Source organism: Oncorhynchus clarkii, chromosome 13 (genome assembly GCF_045791955.1).
Source record: "Oncorhynchus clarkii lewisi isolate Uvic-CL-2024 chromosome 13, UVic_Ocla_1.0, whole genome shotgun sequence".
In the NCBI taxonomy this organism is placed as follows: Eukaryota; Metazoa; Chordata; class Actinopteri; order Salmoniformes; family Salmonidae; genus Oncorhynchus; species Oncorhynchus clarkii.
In genome coordinates this window covers 10,334,151-10,346,372 of record NC_092159.1, presented here as the reverse complement: position 1 = coordinate 10,346,372, position 12,222 = coordinate 10,334,151, and the positions used below count along the sequence as shown (strand labels likewise).

At 41.6% G+C, this 12,222-nt stretch overlaps 2 protein-coding genes across 2 annotated transcripts in view; both read right to left on the bottom strand.

Moving 5' to 3' along the window:
- LOC139424380 (sialoadhesin-like) overlaps positions 1-12,222 on the bottom strand; it is a 41,698-nt gene that overhangs the window by 29,261 nt on the left and 215 nt on the right. The window lies entirely within an intron of this gene.
- Positions 6,360-11,842, bottom strand: LOC139424233 (B-cell receptor CD22-like). Its single transcript, XM_071175910.1, has 10 exons — positions 11,771-11,842; positions 11,131-11,478; positions 10,749-10,961; positions 9,875-10,138; positions 9,494-9,766; positions 8,993-9,256; positions 8,713-8,803; positions 8,571-8,625; positions 8,240-8,475; positions 6,360-6,441 (listed from the first exon to the last, which is right to left on the bottom strand). Exons 1-10 carry the CDS (start codon positions 11,823-11,825, stop codon positions 6,360-6,362), a joined length of 1,881 nt encoding a protein of 626 aa, XP_071032011.1. The 5' UTR covers positions 11,826-11,842.

The following is a 12,222-nucleotide window of genomic DNA, read 5'->3' as shown; positions in this document are numbered from 1 at the left end:
CCAACTGTCCCGGTTGATATATTATCAATTATCAATATTATCGAATAGATATTTGAAAAACACCCTGAGGATTGATTATAAAAAACGTTTGACATGTTTCTGTGGACATTTTTGTCTGCGTTGTCGTGACCGCTCTTTCCGGTGGATTCCTGGGCATAACGCAACAAACTAACGAAGGTATTTGGATATAAAAAAATATCTTTATGGAACAAAAGGAACATTTGTCTAACTGGGAGTCTCGTGAGTGAAAACATCCGAAGATCAAGAGTAAACAATTAATTTGATTGCTTTTCTGATTTTCGCGACCGAGTTACCTGATGCAGGTGTACTTATTGTTTTGTTGAGCGATCGATAAACTTACACAAACGCTTTTATTGCTTTCGCTGTAAAGCATCATTTCAAAATCTGACACGACAGGTGGATTAACAAAAGGCTAAGCTGTATTGCAATATTGCACTTGTGATTTCATGAATATTAATATTTTCTAGTAATATTATTTGACTGTGGCGCTATGCTATTCAGCGGTTGCTGATGACAATTATACTGGATCCGGGATGGGTGGTTCAGAGAGGTTAATAATATTTAATGTAACTGGTTGTGTGTCTAGGTGCTGGACATTGGCCCTTCTGAAAGTGTCTGTGTATATTTTGTACTGATGATGATGATGATGATGATGATGAAGGTGAATAAACCATTATTGCTCTAGAAACCAATGTAAATGTCTCATTTGTAGTTACTGTATGTACTGCACAGTACAAGAGGTGAGATGTTGAAAGCTTTTAATTTTCTTTCCACTAAATACACTGTTATAACAAGGTAAAAACAGTGACAATTAAGATTAATCTTATACGCTTATTTCATAAAATAACACACTTCACACATTATTATTTTTAAAGCAATAAGGAACGTTGCATCAAGCCTAACTTTTTCCTGGACATTGAGGAAAATTTGTGCCATAACTTTGTCATATCAATTAGCATTTTTTAAATAGTTTTATGTGTATCATCTAACAATACCATATAAACTATTACAATATAATAGAACAGAATAACTATTGTTGTTAGACTTCATATATAGTCTCTGTCACTCCCTGATTTGTTTCACCTGTCCTTGTGCTTGTCTCCACCCTCCTCCAGGTGTCGCTCTTCTTCCCCATTATCCCCTGTGTATTTATACCTGTGTTCTCTGTTTGTCTGTTGCCAGTTCGTCTTGTTTGTTAAGTCAAAAAGCGTTTTGTCTCGGCTCCTGCTTTTTCCCAGTCTCTTTTTCTCGCCTTTCTGGTTTTGACCCTTGCCTGTCCTGACTCTGAGCCCGCCTGACCTGACCCTGAGCCTGCCTGACCTGAACCTGAGCCTGCCTGCCGTCCTGTACCCTTGCCCCACTACTCTGGATTATCGACCTCTGCCTGTCTTGACCTGACGTTTGCCTGCCCCTGTTGCTGTAGTAAACATTGTTACGTCAACACAGTCTGCATTTGGGTCTTACCTGAAACGCAATAGTCTCATATGTTTGATGATTCTTTCTGACAGATAACATATAACAAAATATAGTTATATAAAATATAACTGGACATCGAGGCTGCCTAATTCAGATATCTACATTTTTTGTCAAAAGTTCTTGTCGTTAGATTCTGAGTTTACCGTAACTTAAAAAAATATTTCAAAAAATACATATATACTTTTCTAAATATTTACAATGCCCCTTTCTTATTAATCGTAGTCTAAACGTCAAAACTGACCCTAGATCAGCACTCGTACTCTGAGTGTGAATAGAGTAGTTCTGTGTGACTCAGTTGGTAGAGTGTGGCTCGGAGGTTCCATTCCTGTTGGGACTACCCATATGAAAGATTTATGTTCCCATGACTGTAATGAATGAGTGAATGACTTTGGATAAAAGTGTCTGCTAGATATTATATATTATTGTACACCGGTTAGTGTACGTGTTTACTTTTCTATTTATGTTGGTAACCAGTTTATAATAGCAATATACCACGGCTAAGGGCTGTATCCAGCCACTCCGCTTCACGTCACGTTGCCTAAGAGGAGTCATTAGCCGTGGGACAGTAAATTGGCCAATATACCTCTGGCCTTATTGCTTAATTACATATATCTGTATAAACTGAGTGTACAAAACATAGACTAACAAGGTGAATCCAGGTGAAAGCTATGATACCTTATTGATGTCACTTGTAGATGAAGGAGAGGAAAAGGGTTAAATAAGGATTTTATGCCTTGAGACAATTGAGATATGGATTGTGTATGTGTGCCATTGAGGCTGAATGGGCAAGACAACATGTTTATTTGAACAGGGTATGGTAGTAGGTGCCAGGCGCACCAGTTTGAGTGTGTCAAGAACTGCAACGCAGCTGGGTTTGATGAATCCTGGCTCTTGCTGTTTCACGCTGATGGGAGGACTAGGGTATGGAGAGAAACACATGCAGCCATCATGCTGCGTGTCAACATCACAGGCTGGTGGTGGTGGTGTGATGGTGTGGTTTCATAGTACACATTGGGCCCCTTGATAAAAGTGGAGCAATGTTTCAATGCCACAGGATATCTGAACCTCATCATTGCCAATCAGGTGCATTCCTTCATGGCACCAGTGTATCCATCTGCAAATATGTATTTTTCAGCAGGATAATGCCCCATGCCACAAGGCTAGGATTGTCCAGTGACAGTGAACTGACGGGGAGTTCTGCTTACTCAGTAGCCTGGCCAGTCACCAGATCTTAATTCATTTGAGCATCTGTAGGATGAGATGGAACAAGCTATTCGGAGTAAAGATCCACTTCCAGCCAACTTGACACAACTGTGGGAAGCACTGGAGTCAACATGGGCCAGCATCCCTTTTGACACCTTGTAGAGTTCATGTCCTGACAAATTGAGGCTGTGCTGAGGGCAAAAGGGGGTGCAACTCAATATTAGGAAGGTGTTCCTAATGTTTTGTATAGTCAGTGTATATCACTTAGTTTGAATATACGGGTCCAGATACAAAGTACATTACCAAAAGTATGTGGACACCTGCTCGTCAAACATCTCATTCCAAAATCGTGGGTATTAATGTGGAGTTTGTCCCCCCTTTGCTGCTATTACAGCCTCCACAATTCTGGGAAGGCTTTCACTAGATGTTGGAACATTGCTGCAGGGACTTGCTGCCATTCAGCCACAAGAGCATTAGTGAGGTCGGACACTGATGTTGGGCGATTAGGCCTGTCTCGTAGTCGACGTTCGATCGGGTTGAGGTCAGGGCTCTGTGCAGGCCAGTCAAGTTCTTCCACAAACCATTTCTATATGGACCTCACTTTGTGCACGGGGGCATTGTCATGCTGAAACAGGAAAGGGCCTTCCCCAAAATGTTGCCACAAAGTTGGAAGCACAGAATTGTCTAGAATGTCGTTCTATGCTATAGTGTAAAGATTTCCCTTCACTAGAACGAAGGGGCTTAGCCCGAACCATGAAAAACAGCCCCAGTGTCATAGAGGTGTCACACCCTGACCTTAGTTCTTTGTTTTCTTTATTATTTGGTTCGGTCAGGGTGTGACGAGGGTGGTTTGTTTAGTTTTTATTGTCTAGGGGTTTTTCTATTCTAGGTGTTTATAAGTCTATGGTTGCCAAGATTGGTTCTCAATCAAAGGCAGCTGTTTATCGTTGTCTCTGATTGGGGACCATATTTCGGTAGCCATATTCCTTGGGTATTCTGTGGGTTGATATTCTATGTTTAGTTGCCTGTTCTGCACTAGCCATATAGCTTCACGGTTCATTTTGTTTAGTTCTGTTCAGTGTTCTCTCTTTTATTAAAGAGTTATGTTCGCTTACCGCGCTGCGCCTTGGTCTCCTCATTATGACGACAGTGACACCCAGACCATTATTCCTCCACCATGTTGGCACTATGCATTGGGGCAGGAAGCGCTCTCCTGGAATCCGCCAAACCCAGATTCGTCCATCGGACTGCTAGATGGTGAAGATGTTGCTAGATGGTGAAGAATGATTCATCACTCCAGAGAATGTTTCCAATGCTCAAATCAAATCCAAATTGTATTTGTCACGTGCCGAATACAGTGAAATGCTTACTTACAAGCTCTTAACCAACAATGCAGTTTAAAGAAAATACCTAAAAAGATACAAATAAAAAAGTAAGAGATAAGAAAAATAAATAATAAGAGCAGCAGTAAATAACAATAGCGGGGGCTATATACAGGGGGTAATGGGACAGAGTCAATGTGCAATGGTGTTTGTGCAACAGAGTCAATGTCTCCAGAGTCCAATGGTGGCAAGCTTTACACCACTCCAGCCGACGCTTGGCATTGCACATGGTGATCTTAGGCTTGTGTGCGGCTGCTCGGCCTTGGAAATCCATTTCATGAAGCTCCCTATGAACAGTTGTTGTGCTAACGTTGCTTCCAGAGACAGTTTTGGAACTTGGTAGGGAGTGTTGCAACCGAGGACAGGCGATTTTTACACGCTATGGCCTCCCACTTTGCGGCTGTGTGGCCTACCACTTTGCGGCTGTGTGGCCTACCACTTTGCGGCTGAGCAGTTGTTGCTCTCAGATGTTTCCACTTCACAATAACAGCACCTACAGTCGACCGGGGCAGCTCCAGCAGGGCAGAAATTTTACAAACTGACTTGTTGAAAAGGAGGCATCCTTTGACGGTGCTACGTTGAAAGTCACTGAGCTCTTCATTAAGGCCATTCTACTGCCAATGTTTGTTTATGGAGATTGAATGGCTGTGTGCTCGATTTTATACACCTGTCAGCAACGGGTGTGGCTGAAATAGCCAAATCCACTCATTTGAAGGGGTGTCCACTTTCGTATATATAGAGTACAAGGTTTTTGTTAAACTTTTTGTTTTCAGGTCTTCTTGATTCTGGGTTTGTTGTGTTCAGGTCTTCTTGGTTCTGGGTTTGTTGAGTTCAGGTCTTCTTGTTTCTGGGTTTGTTGTGTTCAGGTCTTCTTGGTTCTGGGTTTGTTGTGTTCAGGTCTTCTTGGTTCTGGGTTTGTTGTGTTCAGGTCTTCTTGGTTCTGGGTTTGTTGTGTTCAGGTCTTCTTGGTTCTGGGTTTGTTGAGTTCAGGTCTTCTTGTTTCTGGGTTTGTTGTGTTCAGGTCTTCTTGGTTCTGGGTATGTTATGTTCATGTCTTCTTGGTTTGTTGAGTTCAGGTCTTCTTGGTTCTGGGTTTGTTGTGTTCAGGTCTTCTTGGTTCTGGGTTTGTTGTGTTCAGGTCTTCTTGGTTCTAGGTTTGTTGTGGTCAGGTCTTCTTGTTTCTGGGTTTGTTGTGGTCAGGTCTTCTTGGTTCTGGGTTTGTTGAGTTCAGGTCTTCTTGGTTCTGGGTTTGTTGTGTTCAGCTGTTCTTGGTTCTGGGTTTGTTGAGGTCAGGTCTTCTTGGTTTGTTGAGTTCAGGTGTTCTTGGTTCTGGGTTTGTTGTGTTTAGGTCTTCTTGGTTCTGGGTATGTTATGTTCATGTCTTCTTGGTTTGTTGAGTTCAGGTCTTCTTGGTTCTGGGTTTGTTGTGTTCAGGTCTTCTTGGTTCTGGGTTTGTTGTGTTCAGGTCTTCTTGTTTCTGGGTTTGTTGTGTTCAGGTCTTCTTGGTTCTGGGTTTGTTGTGTTCAGGTCTTCTTGGTTCTGGGTTTGTTGTGTTCAGGTCTTCTTGGTTCTGGGTTTGTTGAGTTCAGGTCTTCTTGTTTCTGGGTTTGTTGTGTTCAGGTCTTCTTGGTTCTGGGTTTGTTGTGTTCAGGTCTTCTTGGTTCTGGGTTTGTTGTGTTCAGGTCTTCTTGGTTCTGGGTTTGTTGTGTTCAGGTCTTCTTGGTTCTGGGTTTGTTGAGTTCAGGTCTTCTTGTTTCTGGGTTTGTTGTGTTCAGGTCTTCTTGGTTCTGGGTATGTTATGTTCATGTCTTCTTGGTTTGTTGAGTTCAGGTCTTCTTGGTTCTGGGTTTGTTGTGTTCAGGTCTTCTTGGTTCTGGGTTTGTTGTGTTCAGGTCTTCTTGGTTCTAGGTTTGTTGTGGTCAGGTCTTCTTGTTTCTGGGTTTGTTGTGGTCAGGTCTTCTTGTTTCTGGGTTTGTTGTGGTCAGGTCTTCTTGGTTCTGGGTTTGTTGTGTTCAGCTGTTCTTGGTTCTGGGTTTGTTGAGGTCAGGTCTTCTTGGTTTGTTGAGTTCAGGTGTTCTTGGTTCTGGGTTTGTTGTGTTTAGGTCTTCTTGGTTCTGGGTATGTTATGTTCATGTCTTCTTGGTTTGTTGAGTTCAGGTCTTCTTGGTTCTGGGTTTGTTGTGTTCAGGTCTTCTTGGTTCTGGGTTTGTTGTGTTCAGGTCTTCTTGGTTCTGAATTTGTTGTGTTCAGGTCTTCTTGGTTCTGAATTTGTTGTGTTCAGGTCTTCTTGGTTCTGGGTTTGTTGATTCTACTGTAGATCTCAGAGGGCTCCTTCTCAGCTGCTTGTGCAGCCACGGGTCTGAAGAGAGAGAAACAGAAATTAAACAAAATCCGCATCCCAACTCAGGTCAAAAGGAGCGCACTAAATAGGGAACAGTGTGTCATTTGGAACGCAAAGAGAGAACACATTCTAAAAAATCATCATGACATCACTCCCTCACTATTGTCATAGTAATTGTCTTGAGATGTCCATTGTTGGGTTCATAGTTTAAGGATATAACATCAAAAGTGGCCACTAGGGGTCAACTGTTTTGCTTATTGATGACTCGTACAATAAGCAGCAGCATATGAATGACCTTAATGCAGAATATGGTCACCCGGGTGACAGCAGTGAGGCGGTTACAATTCACAACAGCTTATTGCAGATCCTCGTCCTGTTTCTGGTGTTGAGGCATGAATTACCTTAATGCAGAATATGCATTATTGATGGCGTCATCATTGTCTAGTCCTCCAATGAGCATATAGCAATAACTACATATGAGAACACTGAGGTTCGGACCAAGTAATTATTTTCTAATTTAAATATAATCACATACTAATACAAATAATGTACATAATAAAGAAAATGAATTACGGATCAACGTCTAAATATTGCTCCCAGTGATGGTCAAAGCTCAAAACTCTTATATTCTTGATGTGACTAATCGCGCCTGCCTCTTTGTGAACGAGTGGAATTATGAACAATGGTTTGATGGTTATGTTCTCCTGCATCCCCCGGATTTGCCTCGCTGATTTTCAGCAGCACATTCACCATTTTCTCAGAAGGATAATAATTCCCCTTCTCGCGGCACAGGCCGAGGGCGACGTGAAACGCACTACCCCAGGCTGCAGGTTGCTCTGCTAACAGTGTGTTTGCCAGATGCTGGACAAAAGGCCATTTTTAAAACCATCCCACCGTGTCTAAAGACATCAACCAATCAAAACATCACACTCAGAGAATGAGATCACAGCTGGTAAATAGTCTCTTATAGATACATACTGTATGTCAGTCATTCAGGTTGGAGGATAGCTACCGGAAGACACTTCTATTGCAGTAACATTGAAGGGGTCTGGTTAGTATTACTTAGCCAGCTAGAAGGATGAAGTAAGACGCTAAGGTTAATTGGAGCCGACTTCAGCAGGAGAAACAAATACGCTGCTAAGTCCTTTACAGAGAGCAGGCTACTGAGACAGACAGTGATGTGGCGATCAGTGGAGAGGCTGAGGCAGGCTGCAATGCAGGTAGAAGTAGAGGAGACAGAGAGAGAGAGGAAGGAAGCAGAGGGAGAGGTTATTACCGTGGTTCCCAAACTTGGGGTCGGGGACCCATATGGGGTCCCCTGAGAAAGTCTGTACTAATTTAATCAAACAATTTAGGAACATAAAAAAACATCACCACAGGACCTTTCTTCCCTATATAGCTATATATATATATAAAGATATGTTTCAATATGAACACCTCCACAGGGATCCTCCCTATAGTTCTACATTATAATACTATCAACATGTAAACAATACAGTGCTAGAAATGTAATATGTTTTTATTTCTTCTCTGATTAGTGTGTCAGTGTGAATCATTTCTCATATTTCCTCCCTTTCAGGTGTATAACATTACAACATTATAACTAATAGGCTATGTGATTGTAGATAGACTGAGGTGAAATAACCTACAGTAGCCAAGGTGATAATGCCCCCCCCCCCCGTCCACCCCCAACCTTCCAGCAGCAGCATACTGGACACCCAGATTTGGTTGTAAACAATCCAACGTCTCCTTTAATGCTGTGTGTTCACAATGTTATAGTATTGACCCTGTTGTTGTAATGACAGAATATGCTCACTGGGTGGCAGCACTGGGGAGGTTGAATTTCACAGCAGCGTATTGGACATCTTCGTCTTGTTTCTGTGGTTGAGGCAGCTGGACGGTGGAGTACAGAGGCACTTCCTGGTATCTGGAGCGAGAAAAGTGGACGCTGGCGTAGTGAACATCATCCTGGTCATCTGTGGCTCCTGTCTGTGCTGCAGTAGAGGTCATGGCCACGCTTGAGACGTTGTCATACACTGGACTAGAGTCTCCCTGATGGAGAGAGAGGACAGACAACATGAGGAGTAGAATTGTTCCACAAAGAATACACAGTCATCACAGTCATCTTCTGATTCCAACAGACTCACCTGTCCATCGTCTGCTGTGTCTCTTGTGTCAGAGGGGGATCTGGAGGCCTTCTTCCTGTTTTTTAAATGAATTAATTTATTCTTGAAACAAATTAAGTTAATAAAAAGTGTTAGGGTGAAATAATGTTTAAAGATCACTCACCTGAACCACATGAGTCCAGAGAGACAGAGGATGAGAACCAGAACAACCACTATGATTCCTACAGCTGCAGTCAGAACTGATGTTTGTTTCCCTAAATTAAAATATGGATGATATGAGCCCTGGCATATAATAAACTGAACATAAACATAGTCCAGGACAATAATACAATATTTGTTAACTGATCTAATCTCAACGTATATATAATTATAAAACAAAGTACAATAAGCCAATGTATATTGAAATGTAATTTTGTATTGAAATATATAAGATGAAACTTCACCTGGTAAAATGATCATCAGAGCTGTAGAGTTCCTAGATCCTCTTCTATTCCAGGCCTCACAGTGGTAATGTCCACTGTCCTTAGACTTGAAGTTACTTATGTTGTACATCTGTCCACATCCATTTAGAAAAGTCTCATTTTGAAAGTACCAGGTGTATTTGTCCACAGGTGGGTTGGCATCACTGCTGCAGGTCAGAGTCACTGAACTGCCCTCCACTATTTCACCAGAGGGACTGACTGACACTGAGGTGTTCTTTGGGCCATCTGGTAAAGGAGAATTTGTCAGAGGGGAAAGGACAGTAGTATATTTCCGACAGTAGTATATTTACAAATGATATGTCATGTCAAAAATATATTCTCTGTTAATATCATAAAACTATCTAAAACTCTAACCTACACAAAACGTTAACAATTTGGAGATTTCATGCTTCAGGACTACTTCATTTAGTTCTAATTGTTTTTATACCTTCTCATTCAAACACTGATCTGTACTTTACTCACACTTCACATCCATGTTGATGGTCCTAGACCTGTCTGTCCCCATCTCATTCTGGGACTCACAATCATACTCTCCAGTGTCAGATGACTGGATTTGGTTGAAGACATGCTGTGGTCCTGAAAAAATACTCTGATAGTCACCTCCATTCTTCTTGTACCACCAGGTGTATTTGTCCACAGGTGGGTTGGCATCACTGCTGCAGGTCAGAGTCACTGAACTGCCCTCCACTATTTCACCAGAGGGACTGACTGACACTGAGGTGTTCTTTGGGCCGTCTGGTGGACAATGTGTAACAACAGTGTTTTAAATAGTGTTTTACTTGTTATTGAAATATGAATTTAAATGTGATCCTCTGATTAAAAGATGAGGTTAGGTGTATTTACACTGAACGTCCACAGACACAGAAGAAGAGTTGAGACGTCCATATTTATTCTCAGCCTCACAGTAATATTCTCCTCTGTCCTCAGAGATGATGTTAGTGATGTTGTAACTCTGTCCTGATGCTTTTGGTGAGGTTACGTTCTTCTTGTACCAGGTGTATTTGTCCACAGGTGGGTTGGCATCACTGCTGCAGGTCAGAGTCACTGAACTGCCCTCCACTATTTCACCAGAGGGACTGACTGACACTGAGGTGTTCCTTGGACCATCTGGTGTAAAAGACAGTGGATTTAAAAATAGTACAAATTAAATCAGGTAAAAATATTACAAACTTTCCACAAATGTACTTTTCCACACAATGACTTTTAGATCCATCCTCTTATTGAAGATTCTCTATTCAAGTATCATGTGGAGCCAATATCTGTCACTACAATGTTAATATACCAAACTATCCCCAAGGTACTCTATATGACCCTCATACCCTGGCACTGAGCTCAGATCTTCAGGATCCTTACCAGACCATTTAGTAAACCCGAAAGCTTGTTTGATCTCATGATAACTGGGATATGTGTAGGAGCAGGATATGTCCCCTTTTGACCCCTTCAAGGTACAGATACTCTGATGGGTGTAAGTCACACTCCAACAGTTCTGACCTTAAATACAAAAATACAATATAACATCTCATAAATATTTTATTACAATACCTTCCAGTATACACTGATGTTGTTTATGAAGTAGAATACAACTAGTTAACCAGTTTACAGTAGTGAAAACCATCATTGTTAAATAATGATCAATATTCATTGATTAATTGACAAAAGTCTCGACCTGAACCAAATTGTATTTATATGAAATGTGTATAAAAAAGTCCACACTCACACACTGCAGGAGAGTGGAGATCCTCATGGCCTTTTACAGCACAGGAGTAACTGTCTGCATTTCTAAGGTAGTCTGAGTACTGGCTGGAAGTGTCCTCCTTTACTTTGTGTCCGTTCTGGTACCAGATGTAGGTGGGTTTGTCAGTCAGAGTACAGGTGGTGCTACAGGTCAGTGTCTTATCCTGATGTCCACCAGTCACCTTCACCTGAAGACCTGGAGAAAAAACAATATCACTGTAAATCCCTTTATCACTGACTTACACTTATCACTCTCATACAAAGATGGACGAAATCCTATGTTATTCAGACATAAATACAAACCAAGACAATTTTCCTGAACTAAATGGAATTCAACAGTTTAACTATATTGAATGTAACTGTACCTGTGACAGACAGAGTGACTCCAGGGTCGCCATAATATCTCCCTCTTGTCTGATCTGTTATAAATCTGAACTTGTACGTAGCTGAGTCTCTCTCTCGCAGGTCTGTGATTCTCAGGGTACAGTCTTTCTTCTTATCTCCATGATACTCCAGACGACCTGCATACTCTGGGTCCTGACCTAGATCTTTAGGTTCTACACCAGTCCCCCATTCAGTGAACCAGAGAGTTGTTGTGACTGTATAACCACTGGGATATGTGTAAGAGCAGGACAGCTCCACTGTTGACCCCTTCAAGGCACAGATACTCTGAGTGGTGTAAGTCACACTCCAGCCATCCTGACCCAGTACCACTGAACAGTCACAGAACACAAGGGTATTACATTAAGCCAATGCCAATTGGCTCACACTAACAGTATAGGCTTTGTCCATACTTTGTTGCCATAGTTGCTGAGTTGAGTCGAGTGTGATGAGAAAACACATAAGCATCATTCAGTAAGGTAAGAGAGGTGTGAAAGATAACTACTGAAGTGAACTGTAGTCGCCTAACAGAACACAACAGAATAATAAAACACAAATATAATTTTAATATTTTACAAATGCCTGTAGATTGACAAACATATCAAGTAATGAATAATAACATACCTGTCACAGACCAGAGAAATACCACCAACACACTTCCTGCTGTTCTCAAGGACATTGTTGCATCTCCCACCCTGCAGTCTTAGAAACATAAACAACAACTCACTCTATATCTGGGGAATAACTCCACCTGATACATTGTATTACTGTAAACACATATTTCTACATTGATTATTCTGAAGCTGTTTTATTCTCAGAACCCCATATATAGAAGGATAAATGTTCAATCCTCTACAGTCCGTCAAGCTGTACAGAAGCCTAAAGACTGACCACCAGGTTCAAGGATAGCTCCTATCTCCAAGCTGTGAGGATAAACAAGTGACTCACACACACACACACACACAAACACACACACACACACACACACACACACACACACACACACATGCAAACAGTGCAGTTACACTGAGCAGGCATTCAAATGTTTGTTGATATGTCTATTTCACCCTGGTTAA